The sequence below is a fragment of the Crinia signifera genome, chromosome 4 (assembly GCF_055691185.1).
Source record: "Crinia signifera chromosome 4, ASM5569118v1, whole genome shotgun sequence".
Taxonomy (NCBI): domain Eukaryota; kingdom Metazoa; phylum Chordata; class Amphibia; order Anura; family Myobatrachidae; genus Crinia; species Crinia signifera.
Window position 1 is genome coordinate 240,085,499 of NC_139220.1, and position 24,015 is coordinate 240,109,513.

Here is a 24,015-nt window from a genome sequence, read left to right on the forward strand (position 1 = left end):
AAAAAACGGGTAGAACAGAGCCATTCTCACTGCACAGAAAATGGCTCTGAAACGTGTAGGACTCTGCTTTTTAAACGTTTTGAAATACCGGTTATCTTTAACCGGTTAATCAATTCTGGTGCTTTCCCACTGCAGCCTTAAACGTTTTGAAATTGGAAAAAAAACGGCAATATACCGTTTAACAAATGCGGTGTGAAAGGGGTACAACAGTGTAACGAGTACATGGACACAGATTATATCTATCAAAAAAAATAAAGCTTTGATCTATTCAAGACGTATTAAACGTAGAAGAATTATTTAACCTGTGTTAGTGATCACAAACAAAAAAGATATGATCTATTTGTAACAGAAATAATATAAAAAAGTAACAACTCTATCTAACGCAACACTCAGAGAGAAAGTATCTTATTACAACACATTAAAAACATACAGGGATACAATTCCCGACTATGATAAAGATAATAAATAAAATAAACTATGCCTATAGAATGGAGACAAATGATGTCACATTAAACATCAAGACACTCAAAAAATGGGAAATATGGAAACTATCTTGACAGTGGGGGAGACGCCCTCTGGGAGACCATAAACACCTCAGATACAGTACATAGGAAATAGAATAAGATATAATACTCTTTGAAAAACTCAACTAAATAAAGCAGGGGAATCCCCGCAAAAACAAACAAAAATTAACAAACCCTGAATCCAAAAGTGTGAATGGGAGTAGAATGAGGGACAATGGTTATGTGAGAGATAACTATGTCTAGGTGTAAATGTAAAAAAGGCGGCGTTATGTGAGAGATAACAAAGCCTGAAATGGGATGTATGTAAGTTCTGATATATTGTATGTAAGAAATTATAAGTTTTTTAATGTAAAATGTGTTTTATATGTAGACATGTATGATGTACTGTATGACTGGGTGGTAGATTTATTAAGCTCGGTTAAGTGATAAACTGTCTGTTTTTTTTATCAACGGCCAATCAGCTCTTACCTGTCATTGAGCTTAATAAATCTACCCCTATGTCTGATGTACGTCTTTTCTCGAAAATGGATAAATAAATACTTTAAAAAAAACATACAGGGATAATTTAACCATGCAAAATGAGGACGTGGTTGAGCCGTGGTCATTGATATTTTAAATCTAATATCTTCTGTTCTTTATTTCTTTCTACTATGTTTTAATATTTCACCATTTTTATTGAAATGTATTAAAAGTAAAATTTTATGAGTCATTATTAGACTTTCAGTGCACTTACATTATACTTACCTTTTCTTGTTTATTATGAATATCAGTAAAACACTGTAGCCACACTGACCTTACAGCGGTGTTGGAAGGGTTAATAATAACAATGCTAATGTGAGTGTTGCTCCTGTAAAAGATGTAAGGGCGGCGCAAAGAGAGTTAAATAGCCGTGTGGGAAGTGCTGGCGTGAGAGGAGTCACTCACTCGGTCGCTACTGTGCAGCCACAGAACAGAGAGGAAGGCTGCAGAGACTGCAACGAGTAGTCTGCCGCGCTTCACCGACACTTCAGCACCAGAGCTTGCTGACAGGGGCTGGGGAGACAGCCGCCGGAGGAACAGAAACCAGCCAGGATTTATGCTGAGGGAATCTACCATAAATCACTGCTGACACCAGAGGCCGATCTGTGCAATATACAGAGAAAATGGAGAGGAATGGCTGTCACTGAGCCCGGGATATAAGCAGCTAGAGCGTGGTAAGTTATGGATGGTACCATACTGTATGTTCAGTATGCTGTATACAGAATGCATGGTCAGGTGGGCGGGCTACCCTACTACCTGACGTTGCATAGTTCATCAACCGGACAGAGCAGGAACCTGGGGAGCTACCTGTCCCATTGACACGGGCTCAGTAAAAGTAATTGTCACGCCGGTCATGGTGCCTCTCTCCACCGTATGAGTGCTAGCTCAAACCGGTGCACACTGCTCCGTAATGACTGCAGGGAGACAGGCTACTACAGCTCAGGTACTTTTACAGGACTCATGCCTAATAATCTGGCTGAGACTGCACCGTACTAGCCAATGGAGGTGTTGCCCAGACAACGCAGTTACAAAGTGTCCTTAGTTTCCGGGGACTTTTCCAGGTCTTAATGGGTTGTCCCAGTTGTGTTGTTTAATTATGTATTATTTTTTACACATTTGCAGTTGGCACAATACAGTTGATTTATTTCTGGTGTAGTTGTGGGATACAGTCATTAGGTCTACACAGCAACTAGGTCGACAAGCATTGGGTCGACACCGCTAGGTCGACAGGCAACAAGGTCAACATGGGTTTAGGTCGACATGGGTCTAGGTCGACCCAAGCACTAGGTTGTTATGGGCTAAGTCAAAAGTCAAAAGGTCGACATGGGGTTTTTCACTGTTTTTTAAACCGACACGCAGTATTTCATGCCCCACCATCCACGACTAGGGAATGGGTCTTCAAACGGTGGCCCTCCAGATGTTGTGAAACTACAAATCCCAGCAGGCCTTGCCACAGTTTTGCTATTGAAACTACAAAACCCAGCATGCCTTGCCACAGTTTTGCTATAAGGGAGTGTTAAAACTGTGGCAAGGCATGCTAAGATTTGTAGTTTCACAACATCTGAAGGGCCACAGTTTGAAGACCCATGCACTAGGGCATTGTGGAAGAATAAAATAGTGTGCCGAGCGTAGCAAGCCACCGTGCCCGAAGCATATCGAGTGATGCTAGGGGATGTGGCGCACTTCAAACTGTGGCCATGTCGACTGTGTCAACATTCGGGTAAAAAAACAGTGAAAACTCCATGTCGACCTTTTTACTGTCGACCTAGCCCATGTCGACCGAATGCTTGTGGCGACCCAATGTCCTGTCGACCTAGACCCATGTCGACCTAGTGGTGTCAACCCAATGCTTGTTGACCTAGTTGTTGTAGACCAAACGATCCACACCCATAGTTGTAAAGTTTATATGTATTTTAAAAAGAATATTCGGTACTTATATGTTAGTTGGGCGCCCACTAAGCTATTTGCTTAGTTTTCTGCATCCCCTCGCGGGGCTCGCTATGCTCGGCATGCTTCGGGCTCGGTGACTCGCTGCGCTCGCCGACATGGATAGTGGGGGTATGAGCATACTAACTATAGTGGGCGCTCAACTAACAACTAACATATTAACAAGTACCGAATATTCAATAAAGTGCTACAAAGCAGGAAACAAAGTTAAAGTGGCGATAAACTAGTACGATTTGGTCCGTTTCTATATGATTTTGATGCATCGGGCTGATCGCTTGAAAAGTGTAAAATCGTATTTACGTGTGCATCGGATCAGATTTGTAGATTGTCACTGCTGCACCAAGAATGCATCGTATTCTGGGGAAATTAATGAGATTGAATGTGAAACATTATATGCAAAATGACGCATACGATCTAGCCACCGGGGAGTTGGCAAGGTATCTCATGAGATGCTGCATGTAATACCTCGGCTTAAAGTATGGGGACCTTAACAAATTTACATCAATTTTGCTTAACCTTAGTACAAACTGGGTGATATATTGGTAGCGGTTCCGCCAACCACCTGTTCACTTGGTGCAGGGACTGATTCAAACCCGAACTTGTAAGTTCAAATTTCCGCTCAATTGGATATCAGGACTGAGATATTGGACCTGATTCAGGTTTAATAGGTTCCCCCTTGCACGGGGGACCAATTTTTTTGTGACTGCACATGCGCATAATTATTTATGCGCATGTGCAGCCGCTGTGTGCGAGCGGCCATGGCGGGCCAGGGGATTCGGCCATGGGAACGCATAGACAAATCAAGAAACCTTGATGAACTGCAGCTTTCTATTTATACCAGGGTGGTTTTGTTGTACAGACAAATCAAGAAACCTTGATGAAATAGACTGCAGCTTTCTATGGATTCACCATCTCCCAGCACTCTTGTAGCGATTTGAAGGTGGTTAACAGAGAGCTGTGCAAGGACCTTTCCAGAGAAATAGAGGAAGTTTGGACAAGACGGTTTGCAATCACCAGGGCTCCACTGAGGAAGTAGAAGGCCCAGTACTTATAAGCTAAACTGATAGTGTTATTTTCCACTTTCACTTCTTTTAAAAGTATAGTACCCAGTATTTATTGAAAGATATCCTGTTGTCATAATGTTGTAAATGTATTGTTTTGTAAGACACTTGTCATGTGTAACATTGTTTTGTAAGACACTTGTCATGTGTAATGATTCCGGTCAACTTGAAAGTAAAGAAATAAACAGCGTTTTCAATGTAAATTTACTAAAGCTTCAATAAATGAAGAGTTGATGTTGTCCATAGCAACAATCAGTGTCACGAGGTGGGTGTGTGGAATCAGTCATGACTGGAGTGGTCAGATGGTGGATGTTGGGTGATCACGATGATACTGTGAATGATGTACCGGAGTTGTGAATGACAGGAGCAGATCACATGGGGCCTTATTTTGGTTCACTCTTTCTGACAAAATACTTCTTAGATGGACAAAACCATGTGCACTGCAGGGAGGGCAGATGTAACATGTGCAGAGAGAATTAGATTTGGGTGAGTAATTTTGTTTCTGTGCAGGGAAAATAGTGGCTGCTTTATTTTTACACTTCAATATAGATCTCACTTTGAAGTAAAACCCCACCCAAATCTAATTCTCTCTGCACATTTTGCATATGCCCCCCTGCAGTGCACATGGTTTTGTCCATCTAAGAATAATTTGGTCAGAAAGAGAGCCCCCTTGGCTAAATAAAACTCTGGGGATAACTGGAATTTAGAATAGCCCAATTGGCTTATAACAGCAACTAGAAGTGAATAAATAACTCATACCCCGTTCTCATTGCCTAAAAAACCCGGGTATTTGGCAGGGCGAGCGGTAATTTCCCGTGTCGTGTCTCAGTGTGAACGCGTCCTTTTGAAATTCCCGGGTGTTATGCCCCGGGAATTACACACGGGTTTTTTGCAGGGTTTTTCCTGGGTAAAACACGGGTGTACTTCAGTCTGAACAGCGCAGACACGGGTTTTTCAAACATGATGGAAAAAAAGAAGCTCATTGGCGGATGTGATCAGGTGACGTGACGTCCATTTCATGCTGCGTCTGACGTCCATATGCTGCGTCGAGCAGTTTGTGGTCTGTCTGGAAAGTGCAGGGGTTAGAAGGTCCAGCACATACTGAAAGGTCCCACGTGACATGCGAAAATGCTCCATCCACTGGTCATCCTCATAACCCTCCACTGTAGACCAAAATACCTCGCCATGAGAGCAGTCTCTGGTCCACATTCGCCGGGTACTGGATGTGCTGAACCTCAATATGGAGGTAACGCTGGAGGTGATGAAAGCTCTTCTCCTTCGCACATAATGAAGGCGAGCACTGTCTCTCTCAGCAAGAAATTGCGCTCTCCTCCTCTTCAAAGTGCATTGTGCAAGGTAGCACAATGTAAGCAGCTGCAGCAAGCTCTCATTTGCTGCATGAAACAGCAAAATGGTGCAAAACAAAAGCATCTCATCAGCCATGATTCCAGCAATGCAGTGTGCTTGGAAAAAACAGGCCACTTTATATGACATCATCCTCAGCCAGCCAATAACAGCTGCTTTCTAAAACAGCCAATCACAGCTACTTTTTCAACAGCCAATCAAAGCTGCTTTTATATTCACACACTTGTTGGCAGGGCAGACCAGTGTATGTGAACGCGTCATACACGGGAATTTCCCGGGTTTAAGGTGCTGTAGAATGGGGAAGAAAAGTATCCATTCTCTGTGCCCCGCCAAAAACACGGCAAGAAAAACCCGGGATTTTGCAGGGGCGGCAATGAGAACATGGTATTAAATAGGCCGACTTGGCAACTTAACAGAGTCCAGGGATGCTGGAACTAATTAAAGGCAACTGGAAACCGGTTTATGGATAATGCGGTGATAATGACCAAATCTGGATAGCGACTGGCACGAGAATTACTGTAGCAGGACAGCAGGTACTGTGGCTGGGCTGGAAAGTGAAGCCAGTAGCAGGAACTGTAACTATGTAAACCCGGTGGAGCAGGTGGTAGGTTCTGTAGCTGGACCGGAGTTGGTGAACTGTAAAGTAACTGGTGAGCGTCTGGATACAGCTGAATGGCAGGATTACCGGAAGCTTTACAGCAGAGTCGTAGCGCACAACGAATATATAGCTGGATGCAGCTTGTAGCAGGCAGGTCAGGAAAGTGGCTTTAAACCGGACTACAGCAGTGGTACCGATGGCGGCAGAAGCTAGTGGCAGCTAGAGCATACCTCCCAACTTTTGAAGGTTTGCATGCAGGACGATGCTCCTGCGCGCCTGAGATGCGCCTTTTGGGGGCGTGACCTAATTTGGGGGCGTGGCCTATACTCGCGGCTCTTCCGCGAGGCCACTCCCCCATTTTGCCGCTATGGGGGCATGCATCCTAGAATATGATAGAATCTGGTTGGTTACTGTGAGCTTTAGTAATTTTACCTCCTCATGTGAAAAATGAGAAGAGCAGAGAAAAATAGGTTGTGGAATGGGGCGTGCTGTGTATACTACTTTGGCCATAAATATCTGTCCAGTTAAGTGGTTCCCAATGGGTACCGCATGGTACTTGCAGATAAGCATGCCATGGGATGGTTGGTGGTCTAGGATGTGACAGGACAAATGAGTGCTGGCAGCTACCAATCATAAAAAATACTAAGGAGACCGATAGGCACAATTGATGTAATTTAATACTTTTTGCTGAATTTTTAATCAGAAACTAAAGGGTGTCATGAAAAAAATGCTGATTATCTAGGGTGACTTGGTTTAATATGTCTGGGAGCCATTGTGCTAGTTGAAGATGCATATTACCTTGTTGATACAGTAGGTCAAAGTAAAAATACAAGTCATCTAAGATCTATTAAATTAAGTTCAAATCGCAGGAGACAAAAATCAGTTCTGATCTTCGGTAAGAGTGGCATATGGCTGCCCTTGGGGGCTAAGCAGCATCACAGCTAATTGACCCTGTAAGAACTGATTATCTTTATCATTTTTCTTAATTCTCTAAAGCAGGGTTCCCAAATACACGGGTAACCCTAACAGAGCATGTTTTCTAGGGTTCTTTAGAGTGGCACATGAAATAATAAGTACCTGTTTATCATTTAATGATGCCCATACACCTACACTGTATCGCAGCAATCCCCCGACCATCAAATCAGGGAAGTGGGGATAATAATTTAAGATTCCCTGATTTAGACTTTTTAACATGCCAAATATCCCTGATCCCCTGATGGATCCCCAATTATCGCTGCCCATTGATCGGCACATCTGGTCAGGGGTGGCAGAGAATCGTCAAAAGCAGGTGTATGGGCCCTCAATAATGTGTCCACCTGTGCTCATGTATACAGAAATGGAACCATGCACTGGTTATTAAGGGCCTTATTCTAGTTCACTCTTTCTGATAAAATCCTTCTTAGATGGACAAAACCATGTGCACTGCAGGTGGGGCAGATGTAACTTGTGCAGAGAGAATTAGATTTGGGTGGGGTTTTACTTCAAAGTGAGATCTATATTGCAGTGTAAAAATAAAGCAGTCAGTATTTACCCTGCACAGAAACAAAATAACTCACCCAAATCTAATTCTCTCTGCACATTTTACATCTGCCCCACTGCAGTGCACATGGTTTTGTCCATCTAAGAAGGATTTTGTCAGAAAGAGTGAACTAGAATAATGCCCTAAGTGCCTAAAGGTGTGTACACACGGGGCAATATGATCGCTGGCAATATATTGCGAGCAATATATTGCTCAGCAATCATATTGCTCAGTGTCCTGTTTTCAACTGCGACCAGATGAAAATGTCATGGGAGAAGAGGCAGTGGAAGTCGCTGGTCGGAGGAGCATGCTCCTCTGACCAGCGACCATTCGGGGGCTGAAAACGGGAGAGCGTTTTATCGCTGGTGCACACTCCAATCACTGGCAATATGGTCGCTCAGCGACCATATTTCCAGCGATATTTGCAATAATCGCCCCCGTGTGTACGCACCTTAAGAGACACTAAGGGACGTTGTGCAGTCTGCATCTAGGCTACCTTTCTATCTTTGACAAAATCTACTGTGTATTCACCGGTCTTTAGTGAAATGGCGTAGCAGCCATTTTGCTGGCATTTTTTTTTTATTGCACATATTACCGGTGAAAGTGGCAGCTGTTACATTTCTCCTGTTAATTTGTAATCTCTTTCACTGTGGTACTCTAGTGAGGTAAGTTTTGAAGATCATGGTTTAACTGGGTGCAGGGTTTGCAGTGTGGGCCCTTGTAACCCAGAAACCAATGCACCAATTATAGATACACCACTGCATTGTTCTAGAGCCTTGATGGCTAACCTTGACACTCCAGCTGTTGTTGAACTACACATCCCAGCATGCTCTGCATCAGATTTAGCATAGCCAAATAGAAAAACTGAAGCAGAGCATGCTGGGATGTATAGTTTAACAACAGCTGGAGTATCAAGGTTCTAGAGCAGTGGTAGCCAACCCTAGCCCTCGAGAGCTACCAACAGTTCACATTTTCCAGACAACCTAGCTGCTGCACTCATTGATCACATACACATTTTAAAAGATACACAGATGGAGCTAATTAGCTTACTTGTGATTCTGTGAGGAGACCTGCAAAACATGCACTGTTGGTAGCTCTCGAGGACTAGGGTTGGCTACCCCAGTTCTAGAGGAACGACAGTCATTGCATCTATACCCATATTTTTGTTTCTAAATTTCTACAACACCTATTTTGCAACTATTTTTCAATCTTAAATTGGTCATGTTATCTCCAAGATGCATGTTATGCACAGTAGACCTAGAGCAGGCAGTGTTATATACCCATACCCACCATCCAACTTTACCATAAAACTATTGTATATTGGATGGCTAAAAGAGCTAGAAGATTTTGTCTGTGCTCAGACAACTGCATAATTCCAATTACCATAACCAATCTGTTTTGGAGATGGTTAATAGATAAATAATACATCTATACATCACACCCAAAATAAGGACAATTTAGGAGAAAGAGGGGCATGGGAATTTGGATCCAAAAGGAGGGCATTCCCTGTTTAAGAAAACAACAACACACCACTGGACGGGTGGGATGCCTAATTCACTAGATTTTAGGTACATAGGTACTAGGGATGGCCATCATTGCCATTGCCATCAATGGCAACTCTGCAACTGGCCATCGATAGTGCTAAACTATGCAATGGCTGACCATCGATATTTTTACATATAGATGGTCATCCATAATGTTTCATTAATTGGCCTGTGGGCCAATCAAAACATGGGGGCGGGGCTTTGTGGGTGTCGGGGGCGGAGCTATGCTCCGTGTCCCGGCACTTTAAAAACAAAATAAAAGCAAAACATTGTTTTGCTGTTCCATCGATGGAGGGAAACCATCTGGTTCTCCCCCATCGATGGCAAAAGTATTAGACATCGGCCATGAACCATCGATGATTTTGAATCATCGATGGTCGATGGCCATCCCTAATAGGCACTAGATTTTAGGCAGGGGAATACCCAGCGATTTATGGGCGTCACCGTAAAAACTCTGGCCGTTCCCCTGGGATTGCAGGTGTGTCATGCCTGCCTGGGGCAGGTTGCTAACATAACAGCGCCCGTCCGAATTTGGACTGGAGCCATCTGAAAAGTAAGTATTGACTTTTTAGAGTGAAGGCTGCAGAATTAATTAGATGGTCAGCCCCAGAAGGCTGAGCACAATGACTTCACACCCGCATTGGCATTCTGGGGAAGTGGAGGGCAGGTTAGGGGTCCCCGAGGGAATGCTCTCCAACTGCCTTGGCTCCTGGAGCCTGTGCTCCACCCTCCCTATGCCTCTGCCTCCAGTTTGCCAATGATGTTTGTAAGAGATGAGGATAGAGATTTCCTGGGCTCTTTCTCAGACTTGCGGTGGCCAGCTTATGCGACCCCATGGATCAGGTAGTCAGACAGTGGTGTCACAGTTGATCCAATACTGTGTCCTAGGATGCAGCTGGAATCACTAATGCAAGCTGTAGGTGTTACACCTCCTGTTGCATTACTATACTAATGTTGTTGCTGCTGCTTCCATGTAAGCGTCTCCTGCGCACTCCCTCTCCACTCCACTGGCCCAGTTTTACCCACAACAATTTCATACCTCTCAGCTGTCCTGATTTTTGGTGGGACAGTCCCATTGTCCCACTTGCTTGCCACAGTGTTCCACAGGTGGAGGGGGGGCATTTAAGACCCTCTCTCACTTGCTGCTCTTAGCACAGCATCTATTTACCGGAAGAGAGGGAATGGGGGCATGCTCAGCAGCTCACAGAGTGCCGGGAACACCCCATAGAGTCACAGAGATGGGTAGTGGCTCATGATCACAGAATTTCCCACTAGCCACACCACCTTTTATAGTGTGTTCATATCACAACTCTCAGAGAGATGGTCTGGATGCGGGTATACAGTTGGAGATGGTGTTGACCCAGAACAGAGTCTTATGGCCCATACACGCTGGTCAATTTTGAGCTGAAGTGGCTCAATGTTGGTGTATTGATATTTTTAGCTCAAAATCGCCTAAACTCCCGCATCATCACCAGCCACCGCCGTCCTTTGGGCTGTCCTACCGGCCGAGCGATCCACTTTCCCTTGTATCGTACTATGGAAACTGGTTCACCCCCTGTGAAAAACGCTGGTGTGTATTTTGAGCCAGCGATTTTCACATCAAAGATCCTCATACACACAAGTGTGTAGGAGACTTACAGCACAAACGCCAAGTGTGTATGAGACTTATCGGGCATGTTATGGCCCGATGACAGAATTCCAATGTGCAACCTGGTGGGTATAAAGGAACTGAGGAGGACACTGGGCGGGATGCATGAAACTGGCTATTGGGCTTTTTTTTAATTTAAGTTTGCATCATGCAGTTTATCGGGGTTGTTTGGGGTTTTCTTTTTGCTTTCCTGTTTGTCTCGCTCCCAGTCAGTGTTGCGGTGCTTTATTATGGGTTTCAATGGACTCTCTGAACTTCCTGGTGTGCGTCATTCATGTCATTGAAAAATTTTCTCCTTAGTAAAATCAAAACCATTTCCCCATTTTCAAAACCAGCAGTGTTGTAGCCCCAGAGTGTAGTTACTTGGTTTAGCTACACATTTTTTTGAGTGATGGGCCTCTTCTCTGCAGAAGGTGATTAGTTCCCTGGGAACAAAAGCTGGAGCAAAGGTATGGATCCTAATACTCTGGCACTTGAACAATGCTCAGATTCCCTTATATGGGGAGGTGATTTTAAATTTAGTGCCTGCAGCCAGAGCCACACAGAAGCAGCCAGAAGAGGTGAGGAACCTGCAACTCGGAGGAGGTCTGTCGGCCTTGAGAATTTTACTACGGTGTATTCCAACCGGCACCTGACTACAATGGAGCCTCCGCAGCGCCTGGAAAACAGTGCCACTAGACCCGTAAATGGAAACGACTCTGGTAGTGTGACATTTCAGATTCTTCAAACTAATATACATGAGAAAGACTACTCAAATATAAGGCTGCACATAGAGAATACTATTCGTATGAGATTGGGTTCTTGAAATGTAAGAATTAAAGTAGTGCAGGCGTACTTCATTTCATAGACGATCCCTCGCATGTAAATAATTTGCCTGCTGTCCTACAGCCTACTGCTACGTACGCTAGGCTAACATTTCCCCCAGTTACGCTTCTCGGCGCTTCAATATTTACTCCTCACAGATGTCCCTTTTATGGTTTTACACAAGGCAGAAATAATGATGTAATGTATTGCAAGTATTAGGTTTACAAATCAATGTTGTAAGTAAATAAAATATTGCTAAAATGTTCTATTGCACAAGTCATCCAGTAATTCATTTCATACTTTGTAAAATATTCGCCTGTGACCCCATACCAATTATTCATGCTATAACACACTGGTCCTGTCTAGGAGATATGGATGATTTTTTGATGCATAATCTTGTGAACAGACAAAGGGGAGTATTCAATCCCGGGTCACGATTGTCGGTACATCCCTTCAGCCCTGACCCTGGCCTGTTTTAGTTTTGCTCGCCTGCATATCGGCAGGTGGGATTCCATGTCGCACTTGCCGATTGGCAAAAATGGGGCGTGTCTGCGTAAATGGACATGGATTTTCGAGATCCGGCAGTTAACGGCTATTCTCTGCAAAACGGGGCCGGCAGCTTTCAAGGTCAGGCCCGTTCTGTCTTTAATGCTATGGGGAAAGACCGCATTGAATAGCAGCAGGGATTGAATATCCCACATAATGTTTATAGCATTATGTGGACAGGAGAATACATTGGGGTTGCTATATCATTTGAATCATTTTAAGTGTCAGCATTATTATCAGGTTTAAAGTTATAATGTTTACATGGTGAAAATGCTTTAAATAACAATACAACCATGGCGGCATTGCTCTCATCAACATAATGCTGATGTAATTTTGACTGTCAAAAGCATTACTGTCAGTAAAGTGACTACTTCCCCTTCCCACCACTACAGTCAGCACAGCCTTGTGCAGTATAGTTCATATTTACGTATACCTCAACTTCCAGAAAATGTAACCAACCCTCCTCTTCCTCATTCACACAAATCAGATATGGGGAAGAAAAGTGCTGTGTACATCGCTATGGGTAGATTTACCAACTTCAATATGAACACTTTACAAATACAACACCAAATACCAAACTCGGCTAAAAGTCCAACATGCTCACTTTTTCTTTCCAACATAGTGGGTTATTCAGACCTGATCGCAGCCCTGCAATTTCACAAGGCGGAGGATTCTCCATAGACTGAATAGGCATATGGATTGTAGCATGCACAATGCCATTCAGCGGAAAAATCCATTGTCTTTTCCGATAACAAGCCGTTCGCTGGTTGATTGACTGGAAACCTGGGTTTGTGGGTGGTAACTGGCTGTTTTCTGGGAGTGTCAGGTAAAATGCAGGCGGGCCCAGGCGTTTTGAGGGAGTGTGTGTGTGACGTTGGCTCCACGCCATGGCTGCATGTTTATAACATTACCTCTCTCTCTGTTGCCGGTCTTAAATGGCCATGGTTTGACGATAACTCTGATGTCCTAATCAACAATACAGTGTCTGTCACAAGGCCATTATGGCATATGCGCTGTAGTCAAAACATTGGCCATATGTGAAACCACTGGCATATGCATCCTCATACATCCTACCATGAACAGTGCACTTAATATCATTACCTATTACCTACATTTGCAATCAATAGCATTGTGCATGATAATTTACATATTCAATAAGAAAAGCCATTTTTTACTAACAATTTATACATAAACATAGATGTAGTTGGAACAAAAGAGTTGACCCAGTGCGCCCTAAATTAAAGTATCCTCCACCAGATCAATGATAGAATACAGTGGTAATTCTTTTACAGAAACATTTAATACAAATGGTTTAAAAGTTACAATAAAACATTTTTCATCTGTATATTCAATTTAGTCAGTTTGTGGAAAAACCCAACACGTTTCGTCGACCAGGCGACTTCCTCAGGGGTTAATTTTATCTAAGTGGTGGAGAAAGACCATATTACACACTACATGGGTACTGGATGGTATAAGCCTGAAGGATTTGGACTGTACATACCCAAACTCAGCTCAGAAGTGTAAAAAAGAGCCTTCAGAATTCTGACTTCATATACAATGGATAAGTCCTTATAAGGTCTTAAATCCTATATAATGTAGTGTGGTTTTCTAAAACATAAAAAATATCAAAGGATGAATATAATGGATCCGGTGGAGAGCAAGTGTTTAGAGTTCTTGGAAATTGAAGGGAATCAGTACATACCAATTTCCAGGTGGTGCCCTTTTTATGCAAAAAAGGGGGGGAACGGGTTCAAGATGAATCTAGTGAATCCACAAGTTCCTACTACATATAGTGAATAATGGATTATTTACAGCAGTATTGATTGTAGCTTAATTATTTTAGATTAAAATTAAACTTATAATTAGCCTAACATGACTGAGCGGTCAATAGATAGGGTCATGTTAGTCCAAGACTATCATGATTAAAAAGGTAAGTATATGCAAATTACTCAACAGAGATACCAGAATGAATTAAGCTGATATAACATTGTGTGAATAAAACAATTCCATAAGTATAAGTAAGTATATGCAAATTACTCAAGAGAGATACCAGAATGAATTAAGCTGATATAACATTGTGTGGATAAAACAATTCCATAGAACAATTAAACATAGAACAATTCCCTAGAATCATTCAGGTATTCAAAAAGATATAGTACATAAAGTAATTCATGAAACAAGTTGCTTCATCAAAAATGTGTTTACAAGCCAAATTTAAACATGAAGAGGAAAACCAGCTTCCACATACCTTGAGCAAATCTCACAGCCACCTTGCACTGGACCAAACAGCAGGTAATGATAGCTGTGCTGATACCGGATATATATAGGGAAAATCCCATGACGTAACTTCCGGTACGAGTAAAAATTAGGTAGCTACGTTAACAGTGTAAAATGTTTAATAGAGCCTCGATGGTGGCACCCGGCAATAGAATATATAATACCAGTGTGGATGAAAACTGCCCCAAGTATAGGTTAATACTAACGGCGACTGATACCTTTCGCCGTATGCGTTCCAATATGCGCTCCGGAACGTCACTTCCGGTGTCCATATTGTTTCCGGTATCCAGAGGATAGCAGTGGAACGCATTGTGCGTTCCAAATGTTTATAGGGCAAAATAACCAAGATTAGAGACCTATGTAGAGAAGGATATTTAAAGCCAGCGTTGTGACCGGATATTTGAAGCCAGCGTTGTGATGGGAATATGAGATGGAGCGCAGCGTGCGTTCCATATGACTGACGTGGACACGTGTGTATCTGGGGGTTGACGTCATTGTCAGCTCCGCTGGTGATGGGATATGATAACGCATTATATAAAGGGTGGTATTATGTAAATAATAAATGGATGATACCCGGAGTATATGTGTCTGGGTTGCCTCTTCATTTACAATTCATTGTACATCACAAATGGGATTTTTTTCCATTTACAATCAAAGACTCGATCCTTTAGTATGAGATGGTAACAGTTTTTGGTCTAAAAATAGACCTATATCGCATGATGTGATACATATATACATTAATTATCATGAGTTAACAGTTTTTTGGTCTATAGATAGACCTATATCACATGATATAAATATGATGCAAAATACCCTAGTTATCATAAGTTAGCATGAGATGGTAACAATTTTTTGGTCTATAGATAGATCTATTTAGCATGATACAAATATGATACAAATAACTAGATCTGTCAGAACGCAGAGCTTGACTTTTATCAAAAAAGATAATGACATTTTTCCGGTCTATAAGTGGACACATAAATACAACGTGAAAGAGACAATATATAAAATGTCACAGGAACATATAGTATTTATAATAATATAAGTTGATATATAAGTGCTTTTAGGAAGAAGAAAATTTGGCTGAAGTTGTAATTTACAATATTGTTACATAGTGAACGTGAGAAGAAAAATTATTTTTACGGTACAATATGTACTTAATATAGAGTGATCATCCCAAGAAAGAAACAATATCAACATTTTCATTGAGACCAAAAGGGTGTAAAGAGTTAAGTGAATAGATCCAAAAGGTTTCCCTTTTGGACAAGGTGAGATCCCTATCACCTCCTCTGGGGTTCTCCAGAATTTGTTCCAGAACAGTGAAAGAAAAGTTATGTGTATTAACTGTAGAATTATGGGTTTCTAAAAAGTGGCGAGGGAGGCTGTGAGTGAGAAGTTTGTGTTTGATATTCCGGATATGTTCCTGGATACGGATTTTCAATTGACGTTTTGTCTTTCCTACATATGTCTTTCCACAGTCACATGTGATTCTGTATACGACATATGTGGAGTTGCACGTGGTAGCGGAATTAGCAGTGTGCTCTCTTAAATCAATAGTGCATTTGAACGGTTTCTTCTCCACGAATTTACAACAGATGCACTTATTGCAAGGGTTGCATCTTTAGTTTTTTTCTAAAAAGGTCACTTTTTCTTTTGTTTTGGTTGTTTTTAGTTTGCTTGGTGCGAGAATGCTTCTCAGATTGTTTGCCCTTCTAAATACTATATCGGGTTTTAATGGAAGATGGGGGCCTAGAATTTGATCTTTGAGTAGAATGTCCCAATGTTTCGTCAAAATTTTCTTTATGATGTTATTTTCTTTGGTATATTGGGTAATGAAAGGTCTTTTAGGCTGTGTTGTAGATGTAGTTGGATTCATCTTTTCCGCAATGTGTATGCATCATTGTGTCACACCCGGGGTAGCCTATAGACTTTAATGAAGTGTGCTCACATAGGGGGTTATTCTAGTTCACTCTTTCTGACAAATTCCTTCTTAGATGGACAAAATCATGTGCACTGCAGGTGGGGCAGATGTTACTTGTGCAGAGAAAATTAGATTTGGGTGGGATTTTACTGCAAAGTGAGATCTATATTGCAGTGTAAAAATAAAGCAGTCAGTATTTTCCCTGCACAGAAACAAAATGACTCACCCAAATCTAATTCTCTCTGCACATGTTACATCTGCCCCCCTCCAGTGCACATGGTTTTGTTCATCTAAGAAGGATTTTGTCAGAAAAACTGAACTAGAATAAGGCCCTTAATCACGTGCATGTCTTGCCTACAGGCTCACTAGTCACACCATCCACGAAACAAGGCATGGAGGAGCGTGGCTACATCCATAGCACTCTGGGGGTTATTCTGGTTAACTTCTTCTGGAAAATTTCTTCTTAAATGGACAAAACCATGTGCACTGCAGCAGTGGCGTAACTAAAAATTCTGCGCCCCCCTGCCAAAATTCTGCGCCCCCCTAGAGTAAACCACCAACCCCCCCCCCCCCTGCCGACCCCCGTGCGGCCGTTACCTTTAATGAGAGTGCACTCCCGTGCCCTGGTGAGGACCGCAGCGCAGCTGTGTGGTGGGACAGTCAGCTGCAGCCCTGATTGTGCTGCAAGCGGAGGGGGAGACGGGGTGCGGCGGAAGGGAGCAGGGGTGCGGCGGGCGGGGGGTGTTTGCGCCGGTTCGAGCTCTCCCGACTACTGCTGATAATGAAAAGTAACACTTTGAAAATGGCTGCCCCCATAGAACAGGCGAAAGCGCCGGCGGCAGAAAGCAGTGAGTTTTAATAGTCCCGCAGCCCCCCCCACCCCCCCCCGGCGCCCACATCCTCTCAGCACCTCCCCGCCACCGCGGGGGCTGCGGGACTATAATTACGCCACTGCACTGCAGGGGGGCAGATGTAAAATGTGCAGAGAGAATTAGATTTGGTGAGTTATTTTGTTTCTGTGCAGGGAAAATACTGACTACTTTATTTTTACACTGCAATATAGATCTCACTTTGAAGTAAAACCCCACCTAAATCTAACTCTCTCTGCACATGTTACATCTGCCCCCCTGCAGTGTACATGGTTTTGTCCATTTTAGAAGGAATTTGCCAGAAGGACCATATATCTTCTAACACCCCCCCCCCCCCCCCCCCCCCCTCCCAGGCGCTTTATCTCTTCTCCTCCCTTTTAACTACTTCATACATCTACCCCAGACTTCTGGCATGCTCTAAACATCTTTACCATTTACTGTACTTAAAAGGAAATTCAAATAAATAAATACAATTCTCAGTCTGATTCAGATTCAAAACACTACCACACTGCAAAATCAGCCATTTTTACTTTGGCTTTGCTAGAGTTAAATGGGAGTCAGATATTCCATTCATACTTTCAATATTTGCATAGGTAAGATGAAATACATCTACCCCAGCAGGTTACACAACATTCCATCTCTTTCCTAATCGTGCTTGGAATATTTTATACGCACGTGAATATTTATTAACAGCACACAATATTATAGGATGCATATATGCACATTTCCAACTAGAAATCAGTGTCTCTTGTCAACTCCTTGAACCTGATGGATTCCTGAGACTCTTGTTTTCCTTTACAGAAAGTCGCAGTACATTACAACACATATAAAAGCCATCTGTAATCATGGGCTTTGCAGCTGAATTCAGTAGTCCAGATGGACATGAAGCACTGATGCGGCTGCAAGACTCCGAGCTCAAGCTCATGGAATCTATGAAAAAGTGGATAATACAGCGAGCAAAGAGTGACAAAGAGTATGCATCACAACTCCACCAGATGTTCACCCTAACTGAGAAATCGGATCAGTCTCCAGTGCCTGGCCTGGCAGAATACTCCAGCCAGCTGAGTCAGGTAACCAGCTTGTAACTGTGTATAGCCGCCAATTTCAATTGTGTTCCCTCAGGAATTTGTATCAAACCCCCAATAGATGCCCCAGTGAAGAGCTTGTATACTGATGCTGGTAATAGATGGAAGGTGTAATGTAAATAGCTTCTTTTGTGCATACAAGCTCTGGAGATATCAGCTGCTGTGAGGTTAAACATGGGTCTTTTTAATTGTTGGAAAGAATCTGTAGCATTTGCGGGCATGCAGCACTTTTGATGTTGTCCAAACTAGCCTGCAAGCCCTGTTTCCTGTTACAGCTGTTTTCAGTTCAGCAACCCAGGGATGTTTTGACAACTGTGATTATGAAGCAAGAGGGGAATTTAATAGTAGCTCAGCTGCTATAATCCTGCATATGACTCCAAAATACACATGTACATTAATCAAATAGAAATATACTTTCTAAAATCCAAACGCTATTTTTTTTTTTATTTATTGGTATATAATTGTAAAAAATTTACAAAATAATAAGTTCATACAGAAATATCTACAAAAATCATACTAAAGGAGCATACACGCGTGGTGATTTTGTGCTATTTTCTAAGCAATGACTAGATTGCATAAAAATCTCTCCGTGTGTATGCCCCAAGAGATTAATTCTCTCCTGCTAACTAAGTCAGTGCATGCAGTCAAAATCTAGTCAAATTGCTTACAAGTGACTGCAAATCTCTCTGTGTGTACAGAATGAGGGATACTGATCGCTATCTCTCGCTCTGAACCACTACCCTGCATGTGTATGTGCTCCTCATGGGAGATCTGGGCACAGGGAACTCGCCTACCCTAAATAGCTTAGCAAAATTGCTTAGCACATATCTCTACATGTGTAGTGGAGCATGATAAAGTGAAAACCTAATTGAGGCACTCTTTGAGTACGAATCAGGAGACACTTCTTAGATGCTTATTAGGCTAGAATAGATCTCTACACTAAAGTGATAAACAGTACAAATGATAATTAACCAAAAGCCCTGATTCAGCTACTTGAAAAAGCAAGCACTTTCTGTCTGGAACAAACCATGCTGCCATGCGAGGAGAGCTAATGCATTTTATATTTTTCTGTCTGGCTGCTTTTACATGTAGCCCACAAATGTTAGACAACTTTATTTTTACACTGCAATTCAGAGTTCAGTTTGAACACACCCCATTCACATCTAAATCTCTCTGCACAGGAGCGTCCTCAGCATCTAGCGCTTATCTAAAGCAGAGGGACCACCCCCACTGGCAGTAGCGCACGCAGGGGGGGTTTCTGAGTACCTAGAAACCCCCCCATGAGTCTGAGGGTCCCCTCTTTCCATGGGTACAAGAATTTTAAAAATCGGCCCTTGGGAACCGGAGATATCTGACTTCAAAGCAGTGGTCCCCATCCAAGATTGTTAATTGCTTTTCCCAGTCAGATATTTCAGGTTCTGTCTAACATAGAGTTTTTCTGAGGGTATATTCCAAAAGCTGGGACTCTCCCCCTTTGAGGGACACTAGTAGCTTGTCTCTACTGTTCCCAGAACCAGAGATATTGGCCTTCCAGCAGCTGGTTACTGCTCCAGCTCCACTCACCTGGTATGTAGTTTTATATTCTCGTTGGCAGATTGCTCTGCCTCCTGAACTCTGATCCCCTAGTCCCCAATACCATTTGGTAGGTGGGATTCTCTAGTTTTTAATTCCATTAAAATCTAAGAAATCTATTTTCGGGAACTGGAGATATCTGCAGTCAAGCAAGCTATCCTCCCCCCAGAAAATTATGAATAAAAAGCCCACTCCACTATATATATTTATTATTATTATTATTATTATTATTATTATTATTTATATAAATTTGATCTATCTATAATACTTTAACTGACCCGGCTTTGCTCCGCCCCTCTGGAAACCCCCTTCTGAAAATCCTGCGTTTGCCCCTGCCCGGCAATGAGTTCCAGAATATTACTGCTCTGATGGTGAAGAATCCTCTTCTTAATTCAGTACGGAATTTATTTTCCTTGAGCCTCAGTACATGCCCGCGTGTCCTAAGTTTAGGCCTGTTTGCCGCCCATTGCATCCGCCACAAACCCGCCGACCCCATCTCCCCCTCCCTCTGGCTTACCTGATCCAGGTCCTCCTAGACCCGGAAGGTAAGCCCTTCCTCACCCTAGCAAAGCAGCTGGACGTCCTTCCGGCTGCAGGGGGGAGGAGGAGGTGCCGGGGACAGCCTGCTTAGCTGTCCCCGGCGTGAAGGCAGCAGGAGGCGGCAGGGAGGAGGTGGAGACCGTTAACGCACCGCGATGCCAGCCGCATATGTTATACATATGCGCTGGCATTGCAACAGGTGGCGATGTATTTTAATACATCCCGCCCTCTGTGTGGAGACCTGGAAAATGTTAACTGTTGGTAGCTCTCGAGGGCTGTAGTTGGCTACCCCTGACCTAGAGAGTGGAGTTAAGGTGCTTATTGCCACTTTGCAATGTCTTTTGCTAGTTGTCTTTCTTTCCATTAAACACTCACACTTACACTTGCTGGTATTTGCAAGGCCCTAGCCTAGATCAACACCAAGTGATAAAGGAATTACCTCATCGTATTACTGAGGATTTTAAATGGACAGGAATGTACAGGATGTTTAAATACTGCATACAGGCCTCCAGACACAGAAGTGATGCTGGCCGGAGACTGGCACCGCTGTTAGAGGCCAGATGTTGCTGAGGAACAGGAGAAGCAATAATGTAGATAATACATTCCTACGTCAAGTCTGGCTGCAAAGACACTATATTTATAGGTAATATTGGGTCAGGCTTGGTAAAATATTTTAACCATTGAACCAGGCATTTCCAACCTCAGTCCTTAAGGCATACTAACAGTGCAGGTTTTGATGATATCCAGGCTTTAGCACAGGTGGGTAAATCAAAATAAGAGAGGTGCCATTTAAGTCACTTGTGCTCAAGCATGTGGATCACTAAAATCTGGACTGTTAGTGTGCCTTGAGGACTGGTGGTGGGACTATGACAAGACTAGGTCAGGGCTGGGAGCAGATAGATGGTAACATGTAGTCACTGATAGCAGATGGGCTAGATTCTGTAAGCTTCAAAAGTGATAAAATGAAGAGTGATAAACAGCCAGCCAATCAGCACCTGCCTGACATGTTTCAAACACAGTCTGTGACATGGCAGGCAGGAGCTGATTGGCTGGCTGTTTATCACTGTTCATTTTATCACTTTTGAAGCTTACAGAATCTGGCCCAGAGAGTCATTTTAATCCAGCAACAGGTCAGGATCAGCAGCAGGAGAAGACTGCACATTTCAGAAGGATCAGCTACCAGTAAAGTAGGAACTGTCACTGGCACAGGTGAGAAAAGTTGGAAGTTATTTAACGAAGGGTTAATACGGTTGCAATTTTGCTACATACCCGAAAATCGTAACTAGAACTTTGTGGGCCCCATAGCAAAATTTATAATGGGGCCTCCCTAACTAAGTTCTCTACCAGTGTGCATCGTGTGTGGCCACCATTAGTGGGAACAGTAAAAATGTGCCCCTCCAATAGATATTTTAAAAATAAAAAATGCACGCATTATAAAAGGTGTGTGGCCTCCCTTCAAATGCCCCTCACACATTATACAACACACCGCAAAGCCCATTACCAGTGCCAGATTAAGGTCTAAACGGGCCTGGAGCTGAAAATTATCAAGGGCCTATTATGCGCAATAATAGGGGTTGTGGCCAGCACCTAATAATGTGGGGGGTGTGACCAGTGTTCTGGTTGGGTGGTCTGCTCATGGGTGTGTCTCTATTTGTGTAAATACTTTCAACTAATTATATATGCCTGGAAAAGGCAGAGGGCTGGCATAGGAAAAATGTAGGGAGATATATTAGCGGGTGCCCTCCAAAGGTGCACCCACAGAACGCCGATGTCCTAAGATACTTGCGGGGCGAGGCGGTATTCCAGTCATAAAAAAAATATGAAAGCTGAAACTTGGTAGACAACATTTCAGCACCTGTAATGTGGTCACCTAGGTTTACCACACAATATACCCCTTATACAAATCATGCAACACAATAGTAACCACCTTATACTGAACTTGCCTCTTACACATTATGCCACAAGGAATGAGCCAAAATTCACACCCGACTGAGCCAAAATACACACTATACCAAACAGATTGAGCAATAATGCACAATATGCTTCATAAACAGGGGCATTGCGCGCCAAAGGGGCGCATTAAAACTTTACATCATATTTTACATATTAAGCCACACACCATAATGTCCATTCCGTATTATGCCAAACACCATAATGCCTATAAAAAATTCTGCTACATTAGTGTTGTATACCTACATGCTCATTGCCAGGGGTTTCATGCTTGTTGCCATGGGGGATAACATGCTCATGGCCAAGCAGGAATACATGCTCGCGGTAACTGGGGAACAGCCGCCTCCGGGCAGAAATGATAGCCATTGACAGCCAGGCAGGGAGAAGGGGCTGCCCGGCTGTATTCAGAGCAATGCAGGTCCCGGCTATTTGAAATAATACCCCTTTCACACCAGAAAATGCAGAGACTTACCTGGGAATATGGTCCTAGAATCATGCAGGGACATTCCCGGGCTGGCCCTTTTTACACCAGCCTAGTCCCTGCATTTTCTGGTGTGAGGGGGAGAGAAACCCCCCCCCCCCCCTTTAAACAACCAGCTACAGTATATCTTCGGAACCAACTGACCCATTTACATGTGACCAGTATCACATTGAATAACTTTTGAGTGGGCTTCGAATAATTTTGGTCCCATGAAACTGGGCCGTTTGGTTTTAGAGAAACTCGTCTTCAAACAACATGAACATCCATTAAATTACATTTCATAAATGAAAAAAATCGGTTTACCCGCAATATCTCTGGAACCAATGAACCCATATGGACCAGCCTGGTATCAGATTAAAGGCCCAGCAATTTGGGTTCGACTGAACCTTGAGCTTCTGTGCTGCCAGAAAGGGAACTGGCAGCTGTTGGCACGGGTGTGGGTCAGGTCCCATGTTATCATATGGGGAAAACGTTCCAGCTTTGCCTGGCGTTATCTCCGGTTCCCGGGGGGCTATCGACGCGGAACTGGGCTAGTTGGAAAGCCCTGACCCTCAGCTACAAAATGGGCCTATTCGGAGAGTAGGCCTGGAGCTGTAACTCCATCAGGTCCATTGTTAATCCGGCCCTGCCCATTACACGTTATGCGACACACCGCAAAGCCCATTACACCTTATGCGACACACCGCAATGCCCATTACACATTATGTGACACACTACAATGCCCATTACACATTATGTGACACACCGCAAAGCCCATTACACATTATGCGACACACTGCAATGCCCATTACACATTATGTGACACACTGCAATGCTCATTACACATTATGTGACACACTGCAATGCCCATTACACATTATGTGACACACCGCAATGCCCATTACACATTATGCGACACACCGCAATGCCCATTACACGTTATGCGACACACCGCAATGCCCATTACACATTATGTGACACACCGCAATGCCCATTACACATTATGTGACACCGCAATGCCCATTACACGTTATGCGACACACCGCAATGCCCATTACACATTATGCGATAACGCAATGCCCATTACACGTTATGTGACACACCGCAAAGCCCATTACATGTTATGCGACACTGCAATGCCATTACACATTATGTGACACACCGCAAAGTCCATTACACGTTATGCAACACCGCAATGCCCATTACACGTTATGTGACACATGGCAAAGCCCATTACACATTATGGGGGAGATTCTCTAAGCTAAA

General features: G+C 43.2%; 1 protein-coding gene across 2 annotated transcripts in view; it reads left to right on the forward strand.

Annotated features, from left to right (window-relative positions):
* Window positions 1–1,430: 1,430 nt before the first annotated feature.
* MAN2A2 (mannosidase alpha class 2A member 2) overlaps window positions 1,431–24,015 on the forward strand; it is a 280,528-nt gene continuing 257,943 nt past the window's right edge. The window contains exons 1-2 of one of the 2 annotated variants that reach the window (XM_083184113.1): window positions 1,431–1,717; window positions 17,944–18,212. In XM_083184113.1, the coding sequence (XP_083040239.1) occupies window positions 17,988–18,212 (225 nt within the window). In that variant the 5' untranslated portion in view covers window positions 1,431–1,717; window positions 17,944–17,987. The remainder of the gene's footprint in view (window positions 1,718–17,943; window positions 18,213–24,015) is intronic. The other variant, XM_083184110.1, reaches the window with a different exon arrangement.